The sequence below is a fragment of the Brassica rapa genome, chromosome A01, assembly GCF_000309985.2.
Source record: "Brassica rapa cultivar Chiifu-401-42 chromosome A01, CAAS_Brap_v3.01, whole genome shotgun sequence".
NCBI classification, from domain to species: domain Eukaryota; kingdom Viridiplantae; phylum Streptophyta; class Magnoliopsida; order Brassicales; family Brassicaceae; genus Brassica; species Brassica rapa.
Genome location: NC_024795.2, coordinates 23752651 through 23766914, shown reverse-complemented (window position 1 = coordinate 23766914; position 14264 = coordinate 23752651). Strand labels below are relative to the sequence as shown.

General features: G+C 31.2%; 2 protein-coding genes and 1 long non-coding RNA gene across 6 annotated transcripts; 2 read left to right on the top strand and 1 right to left on the bottom strand.

Moving 5' to 3' along the window:
- Positions 1-100: 100 nt before the first annotated feature.
- On the bottom strand, positions 101-1907 carry LOC103838845. 3 transcript variants are annotated; one of them, XR_627226.3, is made up of 3 exons: positions 1368-1881; positions 714-800; positions 101-583 (listed from the first exon to the last, which is right to left on the bottom strand). It is a non-coding gene; the product is annotated as an uncharacterized LOC103838845 (long non-coding RNA). The 3 variants fall into 3 exon arrangements; XR_004450063.1 differs by having other exon boundaries at positions 163-583; positions 714-1146; positions 1368-1907; XR_004450061.1 differs by lacking the exon at positions 1368-1881 and having other exon boundaries at positions 714-1361.
- A 3542-nt stretch (positions 1908-5449) lies between these two features.
- Positions 5450-9625, top strand: LOC103838840. Its single transcript, XM_033276759.1, has 4 exons — positions 5450-5678; positions 5767-5851; positions 5934-5976; positions 6080-9625. The coding sequence occupies exons 1-4, from the start codon at positions 5503-5505 to the stop codon at positions 6193-6195; spliced, it is 420 nt and encodes a 139-aa protein (XP_033132650.1). The 5' UTR covers positions 5450-5502; the 3' UTR covers positions 6196-9625.
- On the top strand, positions 9533-12391 carry LOC103838831 (beta-glucosidase 43). Of its 2 annotated transcripts, none has more exons than XR_004450024.1 (12): positions 9533-9971; positions 10058-10116; positions 10224-10299; positions 10373-10444; positions 10526-10613; positions 10696-10948; positions 11019-11134; positions 11220-11440; positions 11528-11593; positions 11679-11781; positions 11874-12054; positions 12145-12164. XR_004450024.1 is itself a non-coding variant. In XM_009115283.3 (12 exons), exons 1-12 carry the CDS (start codon positions 9770-9772, stop codon positions 12236-12238), a joined length of 1497 nt encoding a protein of 498 aa, XP_009113531.1. In that variant the 5' UTR covers positions 9533-9769; the 3' UTR covers positions 12239-12391. The 2 variants fall into 2 exon arrangements, 1 of the variants encoding a protein (XP_009113531.1); XM_009115283.3 differs by having other exon boundaries at positions 11562-11593; positions 12145-12391.
- The last annotated feature ends 1873 nt before the right edge of the window (positions 12392-14264 follow it).

Below are 14264 nucleotides of genomic sequence, written 5' to 3'. Positions count from 1 at the left end.
AAGTTAACAAGACATAATCATATAATCATTTGCAAATTGTTACTTCTTCTCGATTGCTTCATTATTTTTGTTTGCCAATGGTAATGTCGAATCTGTTTGATCGCATTAATGGAATGCATCTATTCTTTCCTGCAAGTACATATAGTAATCATGGATTCAAAACCTTGGTGGAAAGACATATTGTTCCCTCGTATATCTGGAGACTGGAGCTAACACAGGTGTAAAACAACCAAGTAGAGAGTTCAAAACTTTTGGCTATAATTTGTCAAACGGAAACAGACAAGCGGAAGGAATGATCTACTATCACATATGAACCGATATGAACTAATTGCAAATAGGATGCTGCAATAAGCTAACTTGAACCCTTGTTGGTTTAAGTTTTCGGTGGCTTCCAAAACGCTCCAGGCCGCCTTTCTACTCTTGGGTTTCTTGAAACCTTCGCCGCCTTTCTTGTTGTTCCGTGATGGTTTTGTCACTGCTCCTCGGAGACTTGCTAGGATGGTTTTGTTCCTCAGACACTCCCTCAGATTGTTTCCCTTTCAAGTCACCATTTGTTTCCCGGCTTGGCTGAATCATAGGTTCACTGCAAGAGCATGCATAAAACTGTAAAGAGACGGAAATGAAACAAACGATAGGGGACAAATCCCTTGCTATCAATAATGACTTCATTTGTTGAGAACCAAAATGAATATAAAAGGGAAGGGTGCACAGACCTAAAAGACATTTCTTCCTCCATTACTTCTGGAGCTTGCGGTTGAAGCATCTGTTTCTCGACCGTTTATTGCTTCTTCATTCAGTTTCTAAAAAAAAAAGAATAGTTTAATATTACAGAAAGCTCAGAAGGAGAAGAACATCAAACCGTACTTATCACCACACTGCATTGAAAATCATCAAACCACGCATTAGAAAACACAACCAAACACGCGATATCAGATACTGACAAATAACCACACTATAAAAGAACAAGAAGGAAGTAATCAATGACAAGCCCAAAACAACAAGAACAGAAGGGTAGACAACACATACACAACTAGAGCGAACAAAACGTTAACAATAAAAGATTGCGGTACCACTTCTTTGTAACACTTTCGAGGGAAGAAAAACTCCCATTAGGCTCTTCATCAATCTTTTTCTTCTCCTCCTCCTCTTTTCAAAGCAGAGAGACAAAGAGCACCAACCAATATAAGCTCATCAAACCAACTTGATTGTCATACTACATGACTAATAACGCAGTTTCTTTAATGAAAGCAAAACCAAACCCATTCCAACAATCGAGTATTTCACTTCAAATGCATGAAGACGCAAACATGAGTCATTGAGTCCATATCGATGGATAAAGCTACACGTAAAGAAAGATAAACGCATACCTTTAAATTCCTCAAAGTGCTACTGATCTCTCTCTCTTTGCCATTGTACCTTCTTCTCAGATTAACCTAACACGAGATTTCAGGTACGATGAACAAAATCGAGTGTTAACGATGGAGATCGTGATGGATAAAACGATGGATTATCTCGGAATGGATCTTCACTGCGCGATTGAGTCCCTCCGTAACGGCGAGTTTCCGGCGAAAGATTGTTTCTTTCCCCTCGTTTCGAAACTGCTCGGTTACTTTCTCGTCGCTGCTTCAATGACTGTCAAGCTTCCTCAGGTTTAACTTAAACTAAACCAATCAATCTCACTCTAATGTCTGTATGTGTATTGATTGATCGGGACTGTGTTTGCTTTAAGATAATGCAAATATTGGAGAAGTGCGGAAATTTATATCATGAGAGTTAACTAATACTCCCTCTGTTTTTAATTATTAGTAGTTTTACTTAAAAGCACAAATATTTAGAAAGTTGTTATCTAAAAAAATATATCATTTAATCAATTAATTCAACCAATTATAAAAAGCTTAATATTATTTTATTGGTCACACAATATCCAATAAATGAAAAAGGTGCATTGAAATATGTAAACTACTTATATTGTGAAACAAACTCTTTTTGCTAAAACTACCTACATTTAAAAACAGAGGGAGTATAAAATTACGGTTTAGAGTTGAGGGATGGGTAGGATTTTTAGAATGTGAAATTTAAAATAAATAATTAAATTTATTTAAAAAAAATTAAAAATAGTTTCAAACATAATTTTCGATTTTCAAAAATAAATTTGAAAAAAAAAAAATAAAAAAAAAATTCGAAAAAAGTTTAAAAAAAATTATAAAAAAGTTCAAATTTGAAAAAGTACAATTCGAAAACATAATTTTTCTGTATTTTTTTTTTACTTTTTTTTTTATTTTTTTTTTATTTTTTATTTAAATAATGATTTATTATGTATATAAATAACAAGGATATAATAGTCTTTTGCCACTTAATGAATAATGTATTTTTGAAAATGTCCTTGTAGTGGTGGTAAAAATGAAAAGTGGTAGCATAAAAGTGGTAAACAATTTTAATTCATTTTTATTTTAACTTTTAACGTGAGAGCTCCGTTGTAACAATTTACATCAAAATATATATATATATGCTTATAATTGTTGTGTTAAATTTTAAAAACATTCACATATATTTTAGAAAATATATTTATTTGTTTGATTCGCGTTTAATTATAAATGTTTTTCATATGTAGCTATAAAATTTATAATAAAATATTATTTTCAGATAACAACAAACAAACAAACAAACAACAAACAAACAAACAAACTATAAGTAATATATCATCGGCTGATTGGATGGGACATCAAACAAATTATAATATAAAAACCTTATTTTTTTTTCACCAAATACATTCTTGCAAAAATTGAATAATATTGTTTCCACAACTAAATCATTATGACTTTTATCTTCCATTTTCGAAGGTTTCAAATCAATCATCGAATTGATACATGTCATTTTAATGTTTTTAGTCGTATGCTTAAGGAAAGCTTACATTTTTGTAGTTTAAAGTCGTTTTAAAAAATTCAAAATATAACATATAAGAGAAAAATCTAACATATAAGAAAAATATAACATATAAGGTTTTCTCATTTTTGTAATTTAAAGTCGTTTTAAAAAATTCAAAATATAACATATAAGGTTTCTTCATTTTTTGTAATTTAAAGTTGTTTTAAGAAATTCAAAATATCACATATAAGAAAAAACTCTTTTTGTTTATTATTATATGGTTAATGTAATTATTAATTTTTTTTAATAATATAAAATTAAATAAAAATGAGGAAGGATGTAAAAATTGTTATCAAATCTTTATTATTCATAGTCATTAATTGTCATATATATATTAATCATATTAGGTAACTCCGTATATTCTATTTAAGAAAATAATACACATTTCTTATATTTTGGAAAAAATATAATGTTCTCTAGTAATTAGATGTTGGACAAACATTTTTTTCAATTGATTATTAAGCTGCCACGTAAGCTAAGCTTGACAGGTTTTTCCGTTACGACCCGCAAACACAGATTTTATGGTTGGTAGCGGTTGACAGCGTTTCGAAACAATCATACAAACCACTACAAATCGCTCCAAACCGCTCTGAACCTCTTAAAATCTAAAGTTGCGTTCAGCTAGTGTTTGCTGTTGCGGGTGGAAAATAAATATAAAATTATTTTCAAAAATATTTTTAAATTAAAATTTTAAAATAGAAATATTATAAATAAAAATATTTTATATATTAATTAAAATTCACAAATAGTATCATAATTTGTTTTATAAAAACTTTAAATTAACTATTTATTAGAATTTTAAATATTTTTTTGTAACATGAATTTTTAAGCATTTATATACACACATATATAAAGAATTAAAGATATACACATATATAAAACGAAATAAATATTAAAAAAAAATAATATAAATTTTCAAAACAAATTTTATTAAAATTATAACTTTCAACTAGTTAAAATTTTTTATAAATAAAAATAATATTTGTATTAATCATATTATATTTTTTAATTATTATATTTTATTACAATAGTATGTTTTTTGTATTTTTATAATGTTATAATATGTTAATATATGTAATTTATTATTAAACCTCTGGAATATTTTATAATCAACCAATCACAAATATTTCGCAAACGCAACAATTTCTAAAAGTTGTACCAATCATACAAAATGCTTAATAAAGCTTGAAACCGCAACAACCCCCATCCGCAAACTCTCGCACCCGCAACCGCAACCGCTGTCATTTTAATTAAGTGACACCTAAGCATAGTCTCTTTCTAATTAGTATAAACTTAAGGTTACAACTTTTTAAATAATTTTCAATTAATATATAAAGGATTTCACATTCATTTCCAAATTGTATTACTTATTATTTTCTATCTTCTTTTTATTTATCAGTAAAAAATTAGCAACAAATAAATTTTATTTATTTACTCTAACCAAAAAAAATATTTTTATTATTTTAAATAAAATTACAATTTATTATTTTAATTGCCTTTATAATAATTTCTATGTTTTAAGAAACTAATCTATCTATAATAATAAAAGAAAGTTTTCTCTCACCTCAGCTCTCCACGTCTCTTTTTAGGGGTGGGCATTCCTTGACACATGTCGAGATCTAAGTGGGTGTATGTTTTATTTTTAAGCGAGCTGTCAAAATCTGGGAACATCTTCTAGGCTATATGTTATTTATTTAACACTTTAAGCCTAAACTAGAGCCCAAACTTAGAAACCCACAGATGCTTACGGCTTTTTTCCATCTTCTTCTTACGCTCACCGTGGACGAAGAAAACACAGAGAACTTGAATCACCGTTCTTAACCCCACTTCCCCCCCCCCTTTTAATCCACTCCTCCCACTTGAAGCAATCAACATAACTCTTCGTATTCCACCTTAACCGGCTTCAGCCTCAGATATAAATACGGCATCTCACCTTCCTGCGATGCGCACCTCATCTCAAACGAAATTTAGAAGCAAACTCTTTTCTAGCAAATTCGATCTGAGAGCTGGCCGATGCTCCAATACTGCAAAGGTCTGTCTGCTTTGATTTTGGAAGGCTAGGAATATCAACAAGCAAGGGGAACTTATGAGTGTTGACATGTTGCTCATCCATGAGAATGTAAGCACCTTCTTCTCCTTCTAAACGCTCATAACAGTTTCATTTTGTCCAAATGTCTAATATTTTGTCTTCATCGATCCATCAGTAACAAAAAACATGTATTTAGTTATCAAGCAAGAAGAAAAAAGATCAGCAATAGAATGAATTTACTTCAGGATATAGTTACTGGTTGCAACCGGATAACAGGGAAAACAGCACTGCTCGATGAAATTATAGAATATGTGCAGACAAGTTGAGGTATAAACTCTTCTTAAGATAGGATTCAAAATTGGATTTAAACTCTTCTTAAGATCTGAAACATGTGGTTTGTTTTTCTTTAGTTCTTTTCCATGAAGCTGGCTACTATAAATTCAAGTTTGGAGTCAAACCCTGATGCTGCTTTATCTATAGAGGTAAAAGAAATATGTTTTTTGGAGCTGGCGATAATACAGTCTTGCTATTAATGTTCTGTATCAATAATGTGTTGCATCTGTATGAATGGATGTATACGTGATTCAGCCGGGAGAGTCGTCAACGCAGTCTCTTACGCAATAGCTTGCTTATGGGAAGTTCATGAATATATTATCATGCCAAGAACATGCCTAGATTCTCAGACACGCAATTCCCCTCAAGTGATGGATTTGTTCAAGCCAAGGTAATTAGTAGTTAATGTCACAGATTCTGAAGACGATTTGACAACGCATGTGCTCAAATATTTTTTTTGTTTGTGTTTTGATTTTCAGACACACGGATCCTGAAAAATTAATCTACAAAGCAATGTTCAAATGGGTTTTGGAGATGTCCAGCACCAGAGCAGCAACAACAGTTGTAAGCGAAATTTAGAGCCAAATTCTCTAATGGAATACTTAAGAACCAATCTTCATGCTAATAATATCTTTAATGTTTTCAGGTTCTGAGGCAACATTACAGAAAGCCTCAGCCATGTGAAGAAGGTGTTTTATTCTGTTTCAATAACATGCCTTAATGCCTATGTTTTTATCCCTCACTCTCTTTTTATTTGGATGCATTATCGACTCTTTTTACTTTGTTATCCAGGTGATCCAGTGGGCAACATAGGGAGAATAACCACACGCTCTTTGTTTAAAAGTTTTGTTGACCACATGGTGATATTCTCCACTTTTTTTAAACCGATTACTCTCCATGTTGATTGATAATTCCCCATGCTTAAATAATAGAAAATAATGCATCACTGATATACATAAGATAGTTACGCAGATTTTCTATAGTGTAGTTTGAGGTTGAACACCCAACCTAAATGGTTTCAACCGCAACTACAAGTAATGATGAGAGTTGTTTGGAAATTTCTTTAAAAGACAAATCAGTAAAAAATATTTTTTTTCAGTAAAAAAGATTTGATAGAGTTAAATTGGTTGAATCAAAATCAGTAATTAAAAAAATCATGTCAGATCAATAAAAATACAAACCCATCACCTTGGTCTTAAAATAGCGCTTGGCGCTCAATAATGATGAGCTTTGTGCCTTGCGAGTTGCCCCATGCGGATCGTCTTAAAAAAGTTAGGTTTAATTGTATACAACACAGAAGAGACATTAACATGATAAATATGAAAACAACACGAAGCTTTAGAGGGAGATTAAAATAATGAACATGCACACAACATAGAACTTTTAGAGACAGGTTGCTTTATTAAGGACCAATGCCTTTGTGGTGCATGACCAAAGTTTTTTTTTTCATTCAGTGACGAAAAGCTACGATCTTCGGTATTCCTTTGTTATAAGTTAAAACACAGACCATAAAATAAAAATTTGAATCATCTGTAGTTAGACTAAAACTATCGTTAAAAGATATCAAAATAATAATCTTCTATTAAACTTTTAATAATTGAATAAAATTACAATTTTTAAAACAAATAGTCAAATAAATTGATAAATTGTTTTAATAAAAAACATTAAATTATTTTAATTTCAGTTGGGCAATAAGTTAAACATTTTAAATATATTTATATTATTTTACAGATAAGACTAACTTATAACACTAATAATTAATAAAACACTATTCAAATCATTAATATATATATGGTCACTGAGTACACAACTTCTTAGTTTTGACAAATTATGACATAAAATGGGTCGGGAGTTTATTTAACAGATGCTAATTTTAAATGATCATCATTAACAGTGCCCAGCCAAATAATTGTCACACAAATCAGAATTCAAAGAACCGAACCAAATCTGATTCGAAAAAATAGTGTTGAATTCAAACCAAAATCGACCCAATCAAAAATGAAATATTTCGGGTATTCAATCCAATCTGATATATATATATATGTACTTGAATATGTTAGCTATTTTGAGATTTAATATCCAAAAAATATCTAACATATATATAATATTTTAAAATTGTATAAAATATGTGAAAATATATACAAGTAATCAAAAATAAATATCTAAAATAGGTAAACAATATTCAAATCACCAAAATATTTGAAATATCCGGTAATTCTTTATCCAAATATTCAAATCAAACTAATTTTTATGCTAAATTTAAGTATTTTGACATATATTATTAAAATATATATGTTATATATAATTTTATTTTTTTATATTTTGAAAAGTTAAATTATATATAAATTTTAAAATAATTTAAAGAGGTTATTCGAACCCGAACTGAAACCGCAAAGATCCAAACCAAATCCGAACCAAAATTTTTGAATACTCGAATGAAGCTAAATTTTTTAACCCCGAATCCCAAACCCGGCAAACATCCCAACAAACCTAAACATACGAATATCTTAATTCATGTAAGAATTAACATACGAACCCGGCGCGTAGCGCCGGAATACCCCTAGTGTGTAATAATAGTAGGTTATGACTTTTTATGTTAAAAATCTAACTAGTTAATGATAATTCATTTATTTATTAGTATACTTATTGTTCTCTTTATTTTGGTCAAAAATGAACAAAAAACCAAAAGAAGTAATCATCCACGTTTTTTACAAAAAAAATTGAAGAAAAGGGCTTTAAAAACTTTAAAAAAAGTGGCCGTTTGAAACAATGAACAGAAAAAATAGTTTTTTCTTAAAGTGGGCTTTTAAGAGTTTACGAATTTCTAAAAGGGAAAATTTGGAAAAATACCTTCCAATAAAATTATATTTTGAAAACTGCACCATTAATTATTACTTTTAAAAATTACACTTATTTATAAGTGAAATGACTAAATTAACCTAATTATAATTTACACTAGTTTTAATATTAATATCAAAATTAATATTTAAATTCGAATTCTTGTTTGTAAAAATAAAAAACAAACACAGGTTTAGATATGAATGATATTTAATTATAACTAAATTACTTATATGTATATTCACGTGTACCCTCCAGTCCTCCACAACTAAAACTTAACACAAAACTCTATCTCTTCCCCAATCCAGAGAAGTTTAGGGGTTCCATTTCTCTTTGCATCTTATATGCTCTGATTGATTTCCAGTGGACATATTTACCTATCGTGTTACCATATTGCATGGTCGTCATTTAATTTTTAGTATTCTCGAGATTCAATGGTTTGATTCGGGTTAGCGTTTTTCTTAGGTAGAACCGTAGAAGTTATATGGTCATCTTATTTTTTCTAAGTTAAAAAAAAAAAAATCTATATGAATCATATCTTAGTTTTCCATGTTATGCAGCTTTTGAAGTGAATGTCGCATACAATTGTTGTGTATCGTGTACAGTAACATGGGACAAGAGCATATCTATACTCACTTGAAGGAGACTCTCAAAGCGGATCCATATACATTTGGAGAATCAAAATTGATGGATATAGGATCAAACGATTCTCTTATTCAGCAGATATCTTATTTTTATCTCAAATAAATTAATAAGAGTATTAATAATTTCGAATTTTATTTTTATTTATTAAAATGTGGGTTAAAATAGTCTTATGACATATGTACAAGTGTAGTTTTCAAATTTATTTAAATACAATCTATTCTTCAAATTTCAAATCTTAAATAAGGTATTTTTCAAGTTAACCCTTTCTAAAACCTAAAAGAATTGATTGATAACTTTTTGGCTTTCAAGGCTTACACAGTCACAAAGCCTCAACAGCTCAAACACCAATCAGACTCTAAGTGTTGCTGCATTTGAGTTCGAAGTGGTTGGTTACGAGTAACGACAATGTCACTCGCGTATTGTCTTGGTAAGAAGCTTCCCTTCTCAGCTTGTGGAAGACTTGCGTTTCTTTTGTTCCAAGCTTGGATCTTGGTTATGTTTCGAAAGATGCTTACTTTATCTTCGGTTTCATTTCTATCTAGCCATGGTTTAATGGCAAGTACTTTTAGGCCTAGCTCTGGTTAGATTCATGTTAATTGGTGCTGTAACATTACCAGACCAGGGTTGGATCAGTTTTTGCTATTATCTGTAATGACGATCAATGTTTTGTTTTGTTTTGTTCTCTTTTCGGTTTACTAATCAAGTTTTAGCTTAGTGGACAATACAGGTTGTGAGATTTTAAATTTTCCAGTTTCTGTATATTTCGTGTCGGTGTGGTCGAATCTTTTTGTCTGCGTATCTTTGTCAAATATTATACTTTTCTTGTGAAAATAAATTCATATATATTTTTAGATAGTTATCTGATTAAATAATTAATTAATTAACCAACCTTCTTAATGAACGATACTAATCAATCTCCATCATACTATTATAAGTGTGAATACCAACATTGATCCTCTCCAGATCTCAGTCACATCGTGTCTCTTAGTTACTTCTCTCATGTTTCTTTTTCTCCTCCTCCTCTCTGCTTCCCTCTCCGGCGAAGCTTCGCCGGCCGGAGACGCCACCGGTGATCTTAACAGAAAAAGTTTTCCGGAGGGGTTCGTGTTCGGAACCGCCACGTCAGCATATCAGGTTGAAGGCGAGACGTACCAAGATGGGCGTGGTCCAAGCATCTGGGATGCATTCGTCAAGATTCCTGGTTAATCATCATTACCAAATTTTAATTACCATTTCACCCGAGTAAATTAACCTTTTCGCTTTTTTGGCCACTGGTAAAAAAAACAGGCAAGATTGCTAACAATGCCACGGCTGAGTTAACAGTGGACCAGTATCACCTTTACAAGGTAGGTACCACTAATCTTTAACCTTATAGATTTTAATCTGATCATAATGTTTTAGTTTTATAAGTGTGTTCAATGTTCATGATAATTAAATGTTAATCCAATATCAGGAAGATGTAGATTTGATGCAGACACTGAACTTTGATGCCTACAGATTTTCCATTTCATGGTCCAGAATATTCCCTGGTATTATTAGTGTCATATTGTTTATATTAGAGATTAAGATTGATATATTATAACTTCAGGCTTCTGAACACAGATGGAACCGGTAAAATCAACTGGAATGGAGTTGCTTATTACAACAGATTGATAGATTACTTGGTCCAAAAAGGTATAGCACATTCATAGACAGTTGATATGATTATATGATTTTTTTTTTATTTTTGTCTTTTGAGTATACATTAATGCTTAGGGATTACACCGTATGCGAATCTGTACCACTACGATCTTCCTCTGGCTTTGGAGAAGAAGTATAAAGGCTTGCTTGGTAGACACGTTGTGTAAGCTCCAGTCTCTTCTTTCTCTAGTCTCTTATGCTAAACCTTCAAACAACGATCTATTTATCTGTGAGGCAATCTACAGGGAAGATTTTGCGGATTACGCAGAGTTTTGTTTCAAGACATTTGGTGATAGAGTGAAGAACTGGATGACATTCAACGAGCCACGAGTAGTAGCTGCTTTAGGTTATGATAACGGTATATTCGCACCGGCTAGATGCTCTAAAGCCTTTGGAAACTGCACTGAAGGAAACTCTGCCACTGAACCTTACATTGTTGCTCATCACCTTATCGTGGCACATGCATCAGCCGTCCAGAGATACCGCCAACACTATCAGGTACATAATAACTCTACAGGGTCCTTCATATATATATGATGGTTTATTGATGGAACCGATAAATTCTCAGGAGAAACAAAAGGGAAGGATTGGTATTCTTCTTGATTTCGTTTGGTTCGAGCCTCTTACAAGTAGTGAAGCAGACAATGACGCTGCTCAAAGAGCAAGAGACTTCCATCTCGGATGGTAGTGGTTTAAACTCTTGACGTGTTTAACACTCATTGTACCGTTTTGATGAGCTTATATCCTTTTAATGGGTGTTTTTGCAAAGGTTCATTCACCCAATAGTATATGGAGAGTATCCGAAGACGATGCAGAACATCGTGAAGGAGAGGCTTCCAAACTTCACGGAGGAGGAAGTGAAGATGGTGAAAGGTTCCATAGATTTTGTGGGAATAAACCAATACACGACTTATTACATGTCCGCTCCACATCCCACAGCCAAACCTAAAGATTTAGGTTATCAACAAGATTGGAACGTCGTTTTTAACTGTAAGTTCTTGTTCATATATATACGTTCGTTCGTTGGCAAGTGATAAGTTCTTGTTCATAGATTGCTTTGTGACAATTAATATGTAGCATTACTTAGAAACCTCAATCTCTACACATGCAGTTGCAAAGGATGGGAAACCAATTGGTCCAAGGGTGAGTAATGATTTTTCATTTGAATTTTCTTAAGTCTCCTTTATTACTTAGTATTTTCCTTATGAATTAATCTAATTTTATTTAGGCACATTCGGAATGGTTATACAACGTACCATGGGGAATGTACAAGGCCATGATGTACGTTAAGGAACATTATGGCAACCCTACCATGATTCTCTCAGAAAATGGTATTAAAAAAAAAATCTTCAAGATCTTTCTTTGTTATATATCCAAGATTGATAGGAATGTGAAGTGTTACATTTGAGTATTATCTTTATAGGTATGGATGATGCGGGCAACATTACTCAAGCTCAAGGAGTAAATGATACATCAAGAATCACGTATTATAGAGACTACTTAACGCAGCTTAAAAAGGCAGTAGAAGATGGAGCCAATGTAACTGGATATTTCGCATGGTCTTTGCTGGATAATTTTGAATGGTTATCTGGATATACGTCAAGGTGCAGAATCTAACTGATCAATATATATTGTGTATGTGATTATTTTCTGATAATATGCTAGTCTAAGCTAATGCTTTTATTTTTGTTTAGGTTTGGAATTGTGTACGTTGACTACAAGGACTTGAAACGATACCCCAAGATGTCTGCTTTATGGTTTAAACGTATTTTGGAACGGGACCAGTGATGAGATCAATGGGTCCATGATTGGATACTTGTGGTCTTTATTTGACTTTCCTACGCTAATAAAAATTTCAGCAGCAAGAAGTTTTGTTCTTGTATATACGTTGTAACTTTCAATAATGTGTATGGCGTTTTACATTGAAGTTTCTCATCATCACCATCATCCTCAAGATTACATCTAATATGGTGTTAAGAAATAACAAAAAGTTATTCTAAAATGTGTGATTATCAATACAATTCTTGTTTGGTTCTTTACTTCTTTATCATGTTTGTTGTAGATACCATAAAGGAATCTTCATAGACTTAGACTATCCACGTTATAGAACTAGGTAGATGCTACATTGCTTTTTAGACTCAGTAATGCGATGTAATCATATTCCCCTGCGACTAAAGAAAACTACAGCAGGACGATTTGCATCACATGTTCTTTGGTTTATATTTTCACATTTTCAACCTTAAATAACGTTCTTTGAAATTTGGGCGTTTGCATTTACGTATAGGATCAAAGATAGATGTAGTTTTATTGTATTTAACATGTTGTCGTTATTCTTATCTCACTCGCAGTTTAGTGTTTTGGAGAGTTGTAGGAAGAGGACGTTTTCACGTGAAGATTGTGGGGGCATGGTCCAGTCCTGCCTGCCTATGGATCCACGAGGACTGAACTTATTGTATTGCGATGTGACTTCTTTCCCCTTGTCGGCTTCTGTGCGTCCACGTTTTTGGTTCTGGCCCTTTACGATTCGCGTGATGACTTTTCTCAAAATGTGGGCCGGACACGATAACTCAATTCTTTTTTTTATTCTTTTAAAGTTCACATATATTCAAAATTGATTTATAACTTCTAAACCTTACTGAATATATTATTATACTAGGATGAGATCATATAAAAACCATATATTCAAAGTAGGATCATTCAATCCGGATTTTGGTCTGGTCTCGGCTTAGTTTTTTGATATTTTGTTTATAAAAATTAGATACCATATTAAAATCATATTTGTTTTAGTTTGGTACCAATTTTTTGTTTATTAAATTTTGGTCTGGTCTCACTTTGGTTTTTTGATATTTTGGTTACCAAAATTAAATACCATATTAAAATCATATTTATCTTGGTTTGGTTCGGTTTATATACTGTCGGTTTTTAATTTATTCAATTTTATACCAAACAAACTTAGACTATATTTATCTTTTATAACATCTTATCGATTTAATTTGGTATGATTAAGAATCAAATTTATTAAGTACTACTCTAATTTTTAAATAGAATGTTTTTTCTATTATATTTAACTATTAAAAACAATTGTTAAATAAATTGGTTTTTATAAATTCATAAGATGAACATTAAAAAGATTAACAATATACTAAATCATAATAGTGATACAATCGTTTATAAATATTTCAAAATTAGGTTATGGTCGTTTATATCTCCTATTAACTACTACGAATTGCACTTATTATAAGTTCCATTAATTTCCAAATAAATATTATTAATTTTTGCATTTTAAATAGAGATACCTTCCTTAGTTACATATTACCGAATTGTGTATCAAGGCAATTATATTTGACATTTAATCATAAATTTTTTAAATTAATGATCTTTAATTACTTTTTTAATAATGAAAACATAACAAACCCAAGAGTAAGACAATCTTCCGGCCACATTTTTGTTTCAATTTCGTTCAATTAAAAAAATAATTTCCACATCAAACCAACATCAATAATACACAAACCGGGCCACCTTCTTATGTTTTCGAAAACAAAATATACGGCTTCCGATGATTTTGTTGCAACTTTAGTATATAATTAAGTCTAAACATATGCAATGAACAAACATTATGCAATAAACAATATTGCCACAACGTCCGTGTTACATAAACAAACAACTTCTCACAACGTGATCATATACAATCCTATAGAGTTCTTAACACATGATTGTCCCTTACACAAAAATTTATACTTTGAAATTTTTTTCTTGTTATCTTCAGAAATCTAAACAAATGGAAGAAGACGTGTTATTATATACGGTTAGAAGT